General features: G+C 51.5%; 8 protein-coding genes across 8 annotated transcripts; 4 read left to right on the top strand and 4 right to left on the bottom strand.

Moving 5' to 3' along the window:
* Positions 1-374: 374 nt before the first annotated feature.
* Positions 375-2,532, top strand: N7474_000503 (alpha-amylase; the record flags this gene model as incomplete). Its single annotated transcript, XM_057191918.1, has 9 exons — positions 375-414; positions 598-764; positions 822-860; positions 916-1,031; positions 1,105-1,213; positions 1,278-1,506; positions 1,564-1,726; positions 1,781-1,927; positions 2,013-2,532. 9 exons carry the CDS (start codon positions 375-377, stop codon positions 2,530-2,532), a joined length of 1,530 nt encoding a protein of 509 aa, XP_057056871.1.
* An 895-nt stretch (positions 2,533-3,427) lies between these two features.
* Positions 3,428-4,132, top strand: N7474_000502 (GNAT family N-acetyltransferase; the record flags this gene model as incomplete). Its single annotated transcript, XM_057191917.1, has 1 exon — positions 3,428-4,132. One exon carries the CDS (start codon positions 3,428-3,430, stop codon positions 4,130-4,132), a length of 705 nt encoding a protein of 234 aa, XP_057056870.1.
* A 753-nt stretch (positions 4,133-4,885) lies between these two features.
* On the top strand, positions 4,886-5,497 carry N7474_000501 (uncharacterized protein; the record flags this gene model as incomplete). Its single annotated transcript, XM_057191916.1, has 2 exons — positions 4,886-5,108; positions 5,196-5,497. The coding sequence occupies 2 exons, from the start codon at positions 4,886-4,888 to the stop codon at positions 5,495-5,497; spliced, it is 525 nt and encodes a 174-aa protein (XP_057056869.1).
* Positions 5,498-6,129: 632 nt separating this feature from the next.
* N7474_000500 (uncharacterized protein) lies at positions 6,130-7,626 on the bottom strand (the record flags this gene model as incomplete). The annotated part of the gene is made up of 1 exon (XM_057191915.1): positions 6,130-7,626. The coding sequence occupies one exon, from the start codon at positions 7,624-7,626 to the stop codon at positions 6,130-6,132; it is 1,497 nt and encodes a 498-aa protein (XP_057056868.1).
* Positions 7,627-9,010: 1,384 nt separating this feature from the next.
* Positions 9,011-10,696, bottom strand: N7474_000499 (glycosyltransferase family 15 protein; the record flags this gene model as incomplete). The annotated part of the gene is made up of 4 exons (XM_057191914.1): positions 9,011-9,761; positions 9,818-9,904; positions 9,958-10,365; positions 10,425-10,696. 4 exons carry the CDS (start codon positions 10,694-10,696, stop codon positions 9,011-9,013), a joined length of 1,518 nt encoding a protein of 505 aa, XP_057056867.1.
* Positions 10,697-12,296: 1,600 nt separating this feature from the next.
* N7474_000498 (PH domain-containing protein) lies at positions 12,297-13,569 on the top strand (the record flags this gene model as incomplete). The annotated part of the gene is made up of 2 exons (XM_057191913.1): positions 12,297-12,521; positions 12,589-13,569. Coding segments are annotated over 2 exons (1,206 nt in total), but the record flags the coding sequence as incomplete, so codon positions are not given.
* A 530-nt stretch (positions 13,570-14,099) lies between these two features.
* On the bottom strand, positions 14,100-14,858 carry N7474_000497 (uncharacterized protein; the record flags this gene model as incomplete). The annotated part of the gene is made up of 1 exon (XM_057191912.1): positions 14,100-14,858. One exon carries the CDS (start codon positions 14,856-14,858, stop codon positions 14,100-14,102), a length of 759 nt encoding a protein of 252 aa, XP_057056865.1.
* Positions 14,859-15,061: 203 nt separating this feature from the next.
* N7474_000496 (uncharacterized protein) lies at positions 15,062-15,508 on the bottom strand (the record flags this gene model as incomplete). Its single annotated transcript, XM_057191911.1, has 1 exon — positions 15,062-15,508. One exon carries the CDS (start codon positions 15,506-15,508, stop codon positions 15,062-15,064), a length of 447 nt encoding a protein of 148 aa, XP_057056864.1.
* Between the last annotated feature and the right edge of the window lie 458 nt (positions 15,509-15,966).

The following is a 15,966-nucleotide window of genomic DNA, read 5'->3' as shown; positions in this document are numbered from 1 at the left end:
AGTCAAACCCCATTCTATATAATATCATTGTCAGGCCGACGCGTTCACCGAGTACAAATTCTCGGTTATCTATCTACATGAGGAAATCGATTTACAATCGCTGTAATCCTATGGAGATTTCCTAGCACGTTTCCCACATACTGACTCACTAGCTCTATCTATCCCAGACTGAAGATCCTGCAGATCAGGGTTGTGGATGCAAGCTTTCATCATTCAGAGGTCGTACAAATCTCCGTCGCCCCAACCTGGGCTCTGCAACACACCACAAATGGGGGTTTCCCATAGAGTTGGCAAGGCATAAGCGAGATTTTGGATCTGCAATGAAGATCACCTTATCTCCCCTTGTAAATATCCGCTCCTGGTTTCAACAACAAATGTACTATACAGCTGATTGGGCACAGCGGAATATTGATCGTCAGTTCGCCGGGCAACATCTAAACAGTTTTAAATGGTCACTGCGCTGTTGTTTGATTGGCTCCCTGGTCCGCTAGTTAGCATATAGGATACTTCGGATAGCATTCATAACGGTCTCTGCGCCTGGATATAAAACTGGACCTCTCCTTCCATATTTCTCATAGAATATATGCAATATAAAAGACAGCAAGATGGTTGGTTTGTGTTTTTCAATTCTCATAGGCTTCGTTGGCTCGGCCATCGCCGCGAATTCAGCGCAATGGCGCCCACAGTCTATTTATTTCTTGCTCACGGATCGATTCGCGAGAACAGACAACTCCACTACTGCCAGCTGTGATGTGAGCGCTAGGGTACGTTCTCTCGTGGAAAGAGCCCATCAACAAGACATGCAACTGACCTTGCTCTAGGAATATTGTGGAGGTTCCTGGCAGGGTATTATCAATCAGGTAAACTCAGAGCTTCAGCTTCATGTTGGCAATCAAATACTAAAGGTCTTAATAGCTTGATTATATTCAAGGAATGGGGTTTACTGCAATTTGGATCACTCCTGTTACCTACCAACTGCAAGGGGACACGGGTGATGGGACGGCATATCATGGCTACTGGCAGCAGGATGCGTAAGTCTACGGGGAAAAAAAAAAAAAAAAAAAAAGTTCCCACCGATCAAATATCGTTATTGACCGGTGATAGTTACGCTCTCAACTCTAACTATGGTTCGGCCGATGATCTCAAAGCCTTAGCTTCGGCACTGCACGACCGCGGCATGTATCTCATGGTCGACGTGGTGGCCAATCACATGGTTTGTTTTGCATAGAGCAATATTCACTAAAAGTAAAGAAACTAACGGCTACTTGGGAAAACAGGGCTATGATGGTGCTGGAAACACAGTTGATTACAGCATCTTCAACCCATTTAACTCTCAGGGTTACTTCCACCCCTACTGTTTGATCAGCAACGATGACAACCAGACAAATGTGGACGACTGTTGGCTCGGAGACACAACAGTTTCGTTGCCGGATCTCAATACTGACTCGAAAGTTGTTCAAAATATGTGGTATACTTGGGTTCATTCCCTCGTCTCTAACTATTCCAGTAAATTCCCGTTCTCTCCTTATGGTAAACAAAATCCTTGCTAAATATGGTCCGCAGTTGATGGTCTCCGCGTCGACACTGTCAGAAATGTCCAAAAGAGCTTCTGGCCGGGCTACAACAGAGCTGCTGGAGTCTACTGCGTGGGTGAAGTCTTTGACGGGGATGTGGATTACACTTGTCCTTATCAGGAGGTCATAGATGGCGTACTCGATTACCCCATGTAAGTTCGATTGAAGTTTAATTTAACATAGGGAAAGCCTTCTCACTAATGCAGGTACTACCCGCTCCTCCGAGCCTTCGACTCTACTAGCGGAAGCATCAGTGACCTCTACAACATGATCAACTCGGTGAGAACGACATGCTCTGACTCTACCTTGCTGGGAACATTCGTGGAAAATCACGACAATCCCCGCTTTGCCTCGTAAGTCTTCTTACATATTATTCAATCCATTGCTTCAAAATGTCATTCTTCATCTCATATCCCTTTGAATGCTAACCCATTCCAGATACACAGAAGACATGTCTCTTGCCAAGAACGCGGCCACTTTCACAATAATGTCAGATGGCATCCCCATTATTTATGCAGGCCAGGAACAACATTACAATGGGGGAAATGACCCCTATAACAGGGAAGCTACCTGGCTGTCGGGCTACAATACAAGCAGCGTGCTCTACAAGCTTATAGCCCAGACAAACGCTATCCGCTCGCATGCCATCACCAAGGACTCCCGGTACATTACTTCCAAGAATTATCCAATCTATCAAGATGAGAACACCCTCGCTATGCACAAGGGAAGCAACGGCACCCAGACAATTACAGTCCTGTCTAACCTTGGCGAGAGTGGAAGCACATATACGCTCTCGCTTGCTAACACGGGCTTTACATCGGGCATGGCTCTGACAGAGATCTTCACTTGCGCAAACGTAACGGTCGATGCGAGCGGAGATGCGCCTGTTCCTATGGCTAGTGGAGAGCCGCGAATATTGTATCCGAGCTCGAAGCTTGCGAGTTCAGGCATTTGTTAGTCGGTTGGTGGCTCTGGGATGGAGGGCGTGTGATTGGAATGTGTGGTACTTGTGCTTTGTACTTGTTTCAGTGGTAGGGCAGTAACACTGATGAAATGAGCTTTTTAAACAACCAACGGATGAACGGCATACACAGCAAAGGCAGACTAGACAAGGATTGGGGTTGAAGGAGTATTAGCCAAGCGGCGAAGGACTAACCAGCCGGGGGCCTTTTGTCATGTCGTTATTATTGGACTGTGGAACTCCATATGACATGTTATTTGGTCGTTCGAAATGAAGATTCTCATCGCCTTCCTTTTGGCCCTTCTTGGCGTTCCTTATCCCTATTTAGGTAATACTCGCCCCCAAATCGGGCCTCTAGGGCTGGGGCTAAGGTCTTGATTTTTCCTCGACAAGCTTACCAAGAAATCCTACTGCGTCCCCCATTGATGATGATACAGTGGCGACCGAGATTGCCTTCCATTTCGTAAAAATAGAGAAGCTCTTGTCGACATCCACGACAAGAGTCATATGATTCCAACAATCTGATTTTCTATCCAGCACTGAGGCCATCGCTATAGTAGTCTGATTTCTTGATAAACCAGGAGTAGAATTAGTCTACAAAATGAACAGTCTTCTTTCATCAATTTACGGGCATTATTTGGTGGAATGATTCAAAAGCGTATACCGGAAATCGCGTCGCTGTCACACATATCCTCACCCCACCAGTTTTGTCAGCCTTCCTGTCAGACCGAAGGACCTGCGGGGTAGTCTTGGGGATATTTGCACTGTTCAGCTCTTACTTCTACATCATCCTAACTTCCGGCACGTCTCAAATCTTCGTATAAAGAGCGCCATCTCATATTGTGAACCTGAACATCTCGGTCCTCCTCCAGCCCCCTGTCAGATTTCTAGCATGTCGAACAGCCTTCTTACCCTTGGAGCCGTCGTCTCCAACACTGACCCTGCACACCTCCCCGGACCCGAGCCCTTGACTGGCCGGCATGTGACACTGGAGCGCCTCACGCAGAACCATTTCCCCGACCTTTACGAGAACGTAGGGTCTCATGCCGACCTCTGGACATGGTGGCCTGACGAGCCAGTCAGCACGGCTTCCGAATTCGATGACTACCTAAATGAGCTCCTTAAACCAAGCGATGAGCTTGTAATTTACGCCGTCTTGCTCCTTTCCGGGCCGAACAAAGGCAAAGCAGTCGGCCTTGCTTTTGGGTTTTCCGAAGATCGCCTCTCTAATCGAGTTGCCGAGCTCGGACTCTTCTTCGGTCCTCAATTACAGAGAACCAAAGCAGGGACAGAAGTAGTCTATCTCCTCGCTGGACTTCTTTTTGAGTTGAATCATCGAAGATTACAATGGAAGACCAATTCCTTAAATCTCCAGTCTAGGAAGGCTGCAGAGAGGTATGGGTTTGTCTATGAAGGGACATTTAGACAACATCAGATCAATAAAGGGAGGAACAGAGACTCTGCTTGGTATTCCATCATAGATTCTGAATGGCCAATGTGCAGGAAAGCGTTCGAAATGTGGTTGGAAGATAGGAATTTTGATGAGCAGCAACGGCAGAGACGCAGGTTAGAGGAGATAAGAGAGAGTCTAAAGTAGGTAGCTGTAATATTAACATACTTATTATGCAGATAATAGTGTCATCTTGATACAACTTTTGGCTCATGCCAGATGACAAATGTGTCCTGAACACTCGGCTCTCCATCTACATATAAGCAACAAATAGTAGCGAATAGCAGACTGTAGCTCTACAGCTTGAAGCTACATCATGACTAGTATTTCATATGCATTACATTCTTAGTTTGGGCCGTGACCTGTGAAGGAGCGGTGGGCAGGCCCCAAACCGCAAGGGACAGGGAGCCGGATCAGGCGTGCCGGCACACGTGGCTATTGTGCCATGGTTGAACAGTCCAGGAATGGGAAACTATACCAGAGGATGGGTCCATCTATAGAGACGCCGATACAGCAGAGATTAACTCAACCAAAGGAGATGTATCACTAGACTTCTCTTTCTGGTCTGGCTCACTCTCGGGCCATTGATTGTATAGTGAACAGGATTGCTTTATGCAAGCTGATAATAGTAATGCCATAACTAGGAGTTTTACTTGGATGGATTATTACCTTGGAACCATCATAAAGGAATACGCAGGCAGCCAAGACGTTGCTAAAGGGGGCCAATTTGCAGAAAGTGTAATGATATGTGAGGCAGTAAAGGGCTCCACTAGGATCTTCGCCCCGGAAATCCGTTCTTAAGAAATCATTTTTTCGGAAATAGGGGCTGATTTATAAAATTGTATATAAAGACACGGTGGCCCATGTCTCTGCTGGTTCAAAAATCCAGCTCAAGCCAAAATGCGTTTCCGAAGCTCCATCCTGGCCATTGGCCTCCTTGCTGGCCTGGGTCTCTCCCAGACCATTTCCATCACAACTTCGGCATCGACCACAACAACCATTAGTCCTTATGGGCCTACCGAAAGCGTTAAGTCTTTTTGCGTCTTTGGTGCCGACCAAGTCCAGGGTTGCACCGGCGTCACCCCGGCTTTTGCCGACCTTGGAGATGACAGCCAATGTGGTGGTAAGTCACTAAAAGAACCGCCCTGGCTAGAGCATATTCTCCGGCGGCATATATGAATAGAAACTAATCAGAATATGCGTTATATAGACCCCTATAAGACAGACCTCCCCATCTGCGGCATCCAATCAGATGGGACTCCGGTTGCAGGCATTAAAATTGATCTGGACACCCATGAGGTCACATACATGGACATTCAAAACCTGGACTCTGTTGACCCTGTGTTCTGCACAATGGGTGACTGGGCTGAGGGAGCTATGTGTGTAGCAACCTCATCATGGGGCGAGAGTTCCACGACCACTGCCACCACGAAAAGCACTTTGACACGCGCTCCGTCTGCTCCTGTTACTCCAACTTCGCATCCTATCTATAGGTTCGACGGACCTGTATAGTTGGCCAATCGTCTTGTACCTACAATGTTCCTGAATCTCCCCGGAACTGCTTGGACATGGAATTTGACAAAATGTGGCATATGGCTTAGCGCCATCTTCAATTCACGTTACAATGATGTGACAATATATACAATACCTACCAGGCCCGTGGATTTTAATGCTTAGGGCATACAAGAAACATTCAATCGAGCTTGGTCTGGTTTTCATCTTGTATATTTCAAGCTCACACGTTTGCTAGAAGTGTTATGAGAACGTACTGGTTGCTCTATATCAGCTCCGGTTGTGAGGCACGCCCAGATACCAGGAAATGGTGGAACAGAGAAACCTCCATCGCATTGCCAGACAGATATGACTTTTTGTCGCCCACAAAGCATTTGGCTATGTTGGGTTTAGACAGCGCTAGACTGCTAAGATCTCAATCTAACCTTTAGCAAGAACCTTAAACTTTGGATAGACCACCTGGGTGTTACAAAGGTAGAGTCTTGAAATACTAGGTCATATTTATTGCGAAATTGGTTCTAATTCTTCCAAGCAGAGGAAGATTGGTTACTGCCAGACACAGTTTCTAGGGTAAAAAATCTTTCTAAAAAGGAAGACCAGAGCCAAACCATGATGCCACCCACGGATATAAATTAAAACTGCACTACCACCAAGTCCGTCTCCAGGCCATCACCACCATCCTTGACCAAATGACCATTCACCAACCGCCAGTGACCCGATCCCCAAAGGACCTGGGTAATTGCGCGCGCGCCTTCGGGCAGCTTAACTGTGACAGACGATGACCAGGCCGAATACTGCAGCGACAAGATACTAACCAGCATCTTATCACCAACCCTCCAACCCGCAGCATCCATACTCGGACCACCCATCACAGACAACGGAACGGTAGACGCACCGAGCATAAACCTCGCCACCTCGTCACTAGCCACAACCCGGCTCAGCTGGCTCGTAGCCTTCGCAAGCGCGTCGCTGGTGGGATAGTCCCACATGACGATGCCCTTGGCGTTGTGGTTGAGACTGAGCATTGTCATGGTGATCTCCTCGTCGGGCGTGGGATAGCGCGGCCAGTAAGACTCGTTGCCGAATGCCATAGGCACGCCCCAGAACGTCTTAGGGCTCCGTCCCAACCAGGTCTGATACTCTGCGAACCGGTCGAGGCGCACCGCAATATCCTCAAGCTCTCCCTTGCAGTCGTCGCAGCCGCAGTCGCCGTAGGTGGTATTGCAGGGCGTGTTCCAGACGGTGGAATAGGTGGCGTTGATGCCGATGGGGTAAACATCAGAGAGAATGATATCTGCGCCAGAGGAGTACTCTGCATAATGGAAATTGTAGCAGTTCAGGCACAGCGAGACAGGATGCCATGGATCCAGGGACTTGATCAGCTCGTATGTGGCTTTGGGCGCGTGGACCGGGTCGCTGTTCCCGTCGGGCTCGTCGCCTGTATACCACAGGAGCAGACTCTTGTGTGTCTTCAGAATGTCGACTTGGTAGCGGACGGAGGTGTGGTTTTTGTACGTCCATCGCATGTCGTACATCACCCACAGACCGACCTCATCGCACTTATCGAGGAACCGGTCTAGCACGGTGAAGTTGAAGGCCTCATTCGCCAGTCCGGCGTTGGGGACAATGTGGATGATGTTGTAACCATCGTCCTTGAACTTCTGAACATTGCTCAACGATTTCTCTAGCCATCCGTCCCAGCTGACATAGAAGGAGTAGGGTAGCAGCGGCGACCAGGGGGATGTGCTGCCGCGGGTGTGATTCTGCACCAGGAGTCCACCATACAGACTGTCCAGCTTGGTGATACTCCCACCATCCGTGCGGCGAGGCAAATGATACAGCTGCGTCTTAGCAGTGTACACCTTGCGACCATCGGGACGAGACGCCTTGACTGTCACGGAGTAGGGCTCAAAACGAGCAGGAATGCCGCGCAAGGGGAAGTCGACCTCGGTCGAGGACGAATCGACCTTCACGGTATGTTTCAGATGCAATTGAGTCTCATCAATCGAGATTTCGACTTCTAGATCCCGAGAAACCTCATCGTGATCCCACTGCTCGCCGCGCAGATGCGAGATTTCTGCGTCAACAATAAAAGACCCGGCGCTGTCTCCGGAGGCATACAAGCTCATGCGCGGACGAACCTGTAGGTCCAGAAGAGGGCGGCTCGATAAAGTAGGGCGGTCCAACCAGCCTCCGGGCGCGAAAGAGGCATTCCTAGGTTCGCAGAGTTAGTATTTCGTGTTTACTTATTTATCCCTGCGGAAGGGTCAACAACGTACGTGGACTGATACGCCTTTCCACACCAAATCTCCACGCCGGGAGGGTTGTTGAAGGCCGTGGCTAGGCCAGCCCAAAAAGCCGTTCTCAAGAACCAATGCATTGAGTCAGTGGAAGGACGGTCAATGGCTCTTTCGCGGAAAATGTTTGTATATCGATCGGCTAAATACCACGGACCCCTCTCGGCCCCCTCTCTCCCCTGAATGTCACCTTGACATTCGGTCCACTACGTAACCTTCGTACCTGAACTAGAAACTGATAAAACAATGATAGCGGGATCTCGGTGTAGCCAGTCCCGGCCACTATTCTGGTGCGAGATCTAGTCTAGGGTTGCTGAGGTAAGCATATCTCATATTGCGGATGCATCATCCATGGATCGGCCATTTACACCCAAAAGGGAACAAGAGAAACAAGACTGCATTATACTGATATCATTCTTCACGTGATTCACCAGGTGATTATTCCATACTCTATAGACAGCCATGCTCGATCTGGTATTTGCGTGGGGGATATGAGAGGGAGCCCTCGGGATGTGTGCCACGAGGCCAAATGGGGAAAGGGGGAGACAGGGTATGTACACTTCACGAGTGCATGCGTGGAGACAGTCACGACAGGGGGGAAAGGGAACGGGCAAGAACGCATCGATGCAGGATGCAGAGAACGAAGATGAAAAAAGGAAATAAAAAGAAAACACGGGCGCGTTGGTTGCCATCGTTCTTCTCGCCGCCCCAACCGGTCACCGTCTCCCGGTCAATGAGATCAAGCCGTATATTTGCGAAGTGTTGCGCGCGTCAAGCGTGGGTCAGAAGATGCGTTGATCCGAAAGTTCCAGACAGAACCGCCAGAGAGAATACCATCGGCAATGGCTGCGCGGCGAGGTCGAAACAAAAGACCAACGCGGCCGAGAATTGCCAGATAGCTGTTCAACGACGCGCTTTTGACCCAACATCTCCATAGGACACGAACACACGGCCAACCCCAATGACACGTACACAGCACGCTAGATGAATATGTCAACATCGATGCTGCAAATGGTCACACCATCTTCCAAATAGAAAAGCCGTCAAATCCGTTGAACGCCGACCAGAAAGCAAAACCCACGGCCGACAGAAGATGCCGGCTCCAGCAGAAAACTCCCAAGGGCGAACCCAGGTGATGCTCACGGCTGAATAAACAGACATGGGAAGCAGAAGGAGGTGAAAAAAACAAAAACGGCACAGGGAAAACTGAGAGAGGCTACGGTGAGGACCAGCCGCCAGCGACCTCGACCCAGTCTGGGAGGCAGCTGCCTTGTTTGCCCTCGACATCCACAATGTCCGTGTCGCATCTGCACCGACACCCGACACCGTTCTCCTTGACCGGATCGGGGGTGGCCCAGTATTCGTCTTCCTCAATTCGTTTCTTCTCATCCTCAGTGGTTTTCTCGAGGTAGGGAATGCGGGTCAATTGCCGAGCCGGGGCATTGGCAGGGCAATGCTGGATCGTGGTGTGCCGGTAGCCGAAATCACGGAAGTAGTGGATATCGCTGGGGGCGAGAAGAGCACCGGCTGCGAGGGAATGGATAGGCGCGTCACCCCACCGTTCCATCCAGAAGCCACCGCTGCGATCCATCATGTTGAAGAAATCCTCATACTCCTTACTGCGGAACCAATCCAGGCGCGCAATCTCAAAGTTACTCCAGAAATGGCACATGTTATAAGATTCGCCCTCCATGGCCTCCGGGTCGATATCTTCCAGATTGTTGCTGGCAGGGTCGGTCTGCAAGATTTCCTCGGGGAGTGTCTCCTGCCTCTTATCTTCCTGCGGGGGTGGACCTCCCTCTGGACGTTCGATAAACATCTCCCATAGGCCCTTGGACGGGAGGTTATTTTTGCGCTTGTAGGCTGACGCGTACCGGAAGATGTTGGGTACCGTCTCCCGGAGTTCCTTGACGGCAATGGTGAAGCCATAGGTCTTGTTCGCCTCGATCATCTTCATGAATGGATCACTAGATTTCAAGTCAGCAAGATGTAAATTGAGAGAGGTATTTGCAGATGAACTCACTAAGTGATATCGCAGAAGTACTTGATCTCGGGCTCCAGACGCCAGTACCACTCGTACTTCAGCAGAAGAGGGTGCTTGTAGAAGAATCTGGGTACAACAGTCAGTGGAGTACTTTGGTGCATCATGAGGACACCACTCACCCTGAGTAGAATCTGCACATGTGGTGATAACTCTCCATCCCACCGTACATGATGGCAGCGTCACCCTGCTTCCGAATGCCCTCCTTGGCAACTTCATGGTCGACCCAGTCGGGGAAACCCCACATGGAGCTGTCAATCTTGCCAAACTCCACAGGAGCGGAGGTGTAATTCTTCACGGTATCCATGAACTCATCGTCAAAGTCGCCATCGTTCAGGAAGACATAAGGGTAGTGCCACCACCGATTAAAATGTCTCTCGATCGACTTGAGCGACTGAATGACGCCGTCCAGTTCCTTGTTCCTCGCAAGTACGACAAAGGCGGCATTTGCGCGAGGACCTTTCGGCCCGTCCGGGTCGATCGGCAGACAGCCAGTGGCGAAGACTTTATCGTGTTGTTCGCTGATTTTTCTGTAACGCAGACACGGTCAGTCACCACAGATAATGGTCACAAGGAAGGAGAGACAAACCGGATGGAGGGCGGAGTGCCCGCTGGAATTAGGATACCCCCGGGAGACGAAGGGTGTCGAACGAAAAGAAGTAGAATCAAAACAATTACAAGACATGGAAATAGTAAGACAAATCCCAGGGGTATCGAGATAGACGAGTTGCCCTTCAAGCGTATTCTCCGCCGAAAGAAGGCGAATCTGGGGAGGGCGTGACCTTTCTCGCGCGGAACATCCTCGAGTGGCAAACTCGGCGCGGCGGGCAGCCGTTTGGAAATCCGTTGGATGAAGCTCATCACGCAACGACTCTGCTGTCAGGCCCGAGCGACAGCACAGGGGCCTTCCGGAGCAGCAAGCAAATGGATGGTGTCGGCCCCAGTTGGCGACTCCGCGACAGGGGGCGGGGATGCAGCGTTCGGCGTGAATCGAAATATCACCACAGACGCGATCGGACCTGTGGTTACCGGCACGTCGTGGAGTTATTCACAAGAAGTGAACGGGAGAAGGGGGGTGGCAGAGTGAACAAAAAGACAGCGAAACGAGTGGCCGGAGGAATGCCTCCTTTCCTTTCCAAATTTCCCCCAACTTTTCCTTTCTCAGTCGGCCCAGGGGAAGGGGAGAGCGTTGAGAGCAACGCAAGCAACCGTCCTGAGCAGAGGGGACCAGGCAGGGCGGTCGGCCAAGGACATCAATGGTTGGGGTGGTTGATGATGATTGGGGGTGGTAGGTGGATGGGCAGGGGAAGAGAAAAGGAAGAATTGGGATGGGCGAAGGGAGGCGCAGGGCCACGGTGGACGGGCCCGTACCGTAAAGACCGGTATTGGCAGATATTTTGGTGGCGTGGCCCCGAAACGGTGTATTTTGTATACACGTAATTTCACCTCTTTTTTTAGGGGCCCTTTTTGGGGGGGGGGGGGGGGGGGGTTGTTAGGAGGATGTAGATCGGACAGCTGATTCTTCTATCGGCTCTATTGTGATATTGTGGTATCGCCACGCAAGATTTACTGTGTCTCTCGCCTCCTCAGCATACCTTGCCAATACCTTGCCAAGTCTGCCCGCCCCCAAGCAAGCTTCCCGCGGCTCCAAAAACGGGGCTATTTCGACGAGCCAAAGAAAGACCAGATCTCATCTTGCATAGACCACCTGACAATCTCGTTAACAACTGACCAAGTAATAATCATCAATCGTACTTTTGTACCGATAGCCACAAGAGGAAAGCGCCTAGCGCAGTGGCGATCGAGGGTCTAAGGCTGTGTAATGGAACGCTGAGACACACGCCATCCAGCCCGACGATGTAATTATTCGGGGCCTATCCAGACCGGCCAAATACCAATTCTTTTCCATCTCTATCTGATACAACCGCGTTGTGGTGGATACACAAGGGTTCAGGGCCTGCCCCACACGTGACCGGGTCTGGACCCTTTAAGGGGATGACACGCGTGTCGGGGGCCTTCAAGGATGTTCATGAGTGAAGAGTGGGTATTCTACACTAGGGAGCAGGAGAGAAAGGGAGTCACTAGTAGGGTGAACAGGGAGAAACAATAGTAAAGCCCTTGACGAAAATAGTAGCTGCAGACAGGCTGCCCTTTTCCTAGTCCGGGAAGTCATTCTTCTGGACCTGCATCCATCCATCCATCCATCTTCCACCACCACCATCATCATCATCGTCATCATCACCAGACCTCTGTCGTCCCATGGGATGAGGATGACAGGGACCCCAAAGAGGCAACACTAAGGCAGTTACTGTGTTGCCTTGCCCCAATGTCCCCAGCCAGCTCTCGCCGCCGCCCACGCTGCCCAGCTCGTTCACACGACAATCAAAAGCCGCCCCTTATTTCGCCTTAATTAACACCGATTCGCCTGCTCCTTCCATCTCTCCTATACGACAACTCTCAGAACACTACGACCATGAGCTCGCTCCCTCGTTCCTCCGAGGGGCAGAGCTCCCAGACGCCTGCCATCCCCGTGCCCAACCACCACCCTATCGATCAGCTGCTCCCACCACCTTCCCGCAACGGCCACGTCAACCTCAACTTCTCGCCCGTCAACGAGAACGGCAGCTTCGAGTTCGACCGAGTCTTGAAGACGGGAAGGGTGTTCCGGCGGGTGAAACACAAACATGTCCGTGTGTTCCGTAAATCCTTCTTCAAGCTAGCGCGCATCTCCCGGCTGACAGGGTTGCTTCTAGGTCTTCCGAGCCTCATGGAAACCCGCCTATATCGTCCTCCGGCCCAATCTGCTCTCCGTGTACAAAGATGAAGAAACCACTCGCTTGCGGGCTTCCATCACCTTGTCCGAGGTGACGGCCGTGGCTCCGGTCAAAGCCACTCGCTCGAGTCGAAAGCATGTCTTCGGCGTGTTCACCCCCTCCAAAAACTACCGCTTCGAGGCCGCCTCCGAGCGCGACGCGGAGGACTGGATCAGCCGCATCCGCACAGAGACCCCCATTGGTGAGGACGAAAAGGCCTTCCTGGCACTATCGAAGAAACCCGGCCTGCCGGCTATCCAAAAGCAGCTCATTGAGGACACAACCGACCACTCGGAGTTTGAGCAGACGGGCCGCGCCAGCTCTCCAGAGCTTGGCCGCACAGTCTCGCCCCGCCGCCGAGCCCAGCGCCTATCCTACACACAAGAATACTCCGGGAATGAGATCACATCTTATTCAGAACTATCAGATGCAACCCCGCCAGCAGATAGCGGCCGTCTACGGTCCATGCCCTCCTCCCTCAACAATTTGTCCAGATCCGTAAACAATCTGTCCCGATCCGCACCGGAGGAGAAGCCCCTGTCCTTGCCGCGAGACACCAGCCAACAGTCAGTCCGGGACCCAGAGCGTGTCGTCTGCCACGGGTACCTGCAAGGCCTGCGCATCAAGGGAACCGTACGCCAATGGAAACGGCTGTGGGTCGTGCTCCGTCCCAAGAGCTTGGCTTTCTATAAGGATGAGCAGGAGTACTCCGCCATCCGCGTCATCCCCATGTCGCACATCATCGACGCGGCCGAGGTCGACCCCATATCGCGCTCCAAGAAGTTCTGCCTGCAGATCATCGCCGAGGAAAAGACCTACCGACTCTGCGCGCCGGATGAAGAATCCCTGGCGCGCTGGTTAGGTGCCTTGAAGAGTATTCTTGTGGCTCGCAAGAAACTGGAGCCGTCGTCTACTTTTTAATCATTCTTGATTGCCGCTTTTCCTCACTCCTATTCTTTTCTTTTTCCTCCCCCTCCTCCTCTTCCTTTATATCTGCCTCAGCGGCCAAGGCCCTTGCTATCTAATCCCGGGAGCGAGTTCGGCACTCGAACCATTCACACTTTCTGTCTCATTATATATACCCAGTTCTTACTTAATGCGAGCATCTCATTGGTATCACCGGATACCGCTGCCATACATAAGTCACCTAGCAGTAATTACCTAGTCTGGCAAAAAGGTCTAGGAGAGGTCAGGCCGTGTTCATTATTAGATGGCTGTTTGGTCAATTCATTTCCAACGGTCAAGTAATGCGCATCTTTCTATTCTAACCCATATAGCTCTAATGTGAGTTGCAAACCCAAGAAAAAGCAAAAAAAAAAAGGAAGCCGGTAGGTGCCAGGCACAGAAAAGGAAGTTAATCATGAGGATGAAGATGATAGGAGTAAAGCGGATAGACGCAAAGAAGAAACACAAGACCCCCAGAAGAAAAGCCCCCACTCCCAGTCGGTGAATTATCGCACTATTTCACCCGGGGAATACTGCGGCAATGTTTCATACTCCCCCGACGACACTCTGGCACCTGCACCTGGAGCAGCAACAGGAACGACAACGTCCTCGCCCTGGCTCTCGCGGTTGACCACGAGAAAGGACATGAACACAATACTAGCGCCGACCCAGTACAGCGGCGTAGCGTACTGGGCCTGCAGGATAATCTGGCCGACCAGGGAGAGCGGGATCGTCAGACTGAGACCGACGGTGACGACGAGCGGGGTGGTCAGGAGCATAGCGTAGGCCCAGGCGATGTCGGAGATGAAGGAGGAGAGCGAGTTGATGATGATAATCATCCACACCCGATTCGTGCTCGGCAGCGCAAACGGCTCCACGCCCGTCCAGTGCAGAACAACGAACCCGGGCCACAGGAGGACGAGATTGAAGAAGCCCACTAGTCCGAAGAAGAGCTGCATGTTCACGCGCGACTCGTCGCCGACTTGCTTCTTCATCACGATCGTATACACGCCGTACATGATCGAGCTGAACGCTGCCATTGCGTCGCCGAGGGCGATCTCCGCGGGAGTTTTGTGCGGAAAGGATCCCTCGCTGCCGTCGACGGATGGGGTGTTGGTATCTGGTTTGGAGAGGTCGACGCGCGAAATGAGGATGATTCCTATTAGGGAGGCGATGACGCCGAGGAGTTTGCGCGCAGTGAATTTCTCGACGCCGATTATGGCGCCGAAGATGAGGGTCCAGACGCCTGGGATCTGTTTCAGCATACGGCGAGAAAGCATCGGACATGATGCTGGAGCTTACCACTCGTCGATGTGAGGATGGTCGTGCTGCCCACGGTCGTGTACTGGAGACATGCCATGGCAAAGTAGTTTGCCTGTTAGATAGTTGAGAGTGTTCATTAGGACTGTGCCAAAGACTGCAAAAAGCTGGGATGGAACATACAACAAACTGCGACAACGTTAGCTCATCAAGTCACCAATAGATGGAAACAGTCTCCTCTTACCCAAAGTAAACAAAACTCAAAGCTCAACTTCGCCGTTGCCTTCAATCCCAGCTTTGCATTTGGATCTTTCAGCATCGATCGTACATACTGCGCGCTCTCGCGTCGCTCGTGGCCGTGGAAGTCATCCTCCGCAGCCGCAGCGTGCAAAATAGCCTGCTCCTCCTCAGCTTTGGGATCATGCGAGTCCAAATGCCTGAGCAGGCTCTGGAACGAGGTGATCTGGGACAGTCTCCTAGAGCGCCAGAGCCGCCACAGACGTCTAAATAAGATTGTGAAAAGCGGTAGGATGAACAGCGAGGTGTTGACGTAAGTCACGAAGAAGGGCTTGGAGTAGGTGTTGTCTGCGAAAATAGTCTGGAGAGAAGCATTGATGTTAGATCGTAATCCGCCAGGTGGGCACGCAGAATCCATCAGCGGGGGAGAATGCGCACGCTTGCGAGAAAGTTCGACGCCGTCCACAGCACAACCACGATCAGCAGTAGGCCGATTCCCACTGTATGTCTGGCAGAACCCATCAGGGTAAAGGCTTGTATCTCGGGGCCGGAAGACATGGTTGCGCTACACGATTGAGCGAATGGCTTATCACGGGTCGTCGGCGGAGTTGGTCGCGTGAGATCAGACGGGATCACTTCGGTTGCCCCTCGGTGACGAGGAATGACAACAGGAAGGTAACCAGGCGGAGCACGGGCATCTGAAGAAAGGAGCTGGCGAGTATGTCAAGGGAGGGACAGGCACCCTGTCCGGCAGGGGAGGAAGAAGATATGGAGGGAAAGAGGGAGCGCCAAGCGATGGTGTCACCGGGCGATCGCGATTAGCCGGACACGACCTAGTGAACGCTTAACACACTGAAAAAAATGGACACTGGGACT

The sequence above is a fragment of the Penicillium riverlandense genome (assembly GCF_028828495.1).
Source record: "Penicillium riverlandense strain IBT 135883 chromosome Unknown utg000001l_segment0_segment0, whole genome shotgun sequence".
Lineage (NCBI taxonomy): Eukaryota > Fungi > Ascomycota > Eurotiomycetes > Eurotiales > Aspergillaceae > Penicillium > Penicillium riverlandense.
This window is presented reverse-complemented; position numbering and strand designations above follow the sequence as displayed.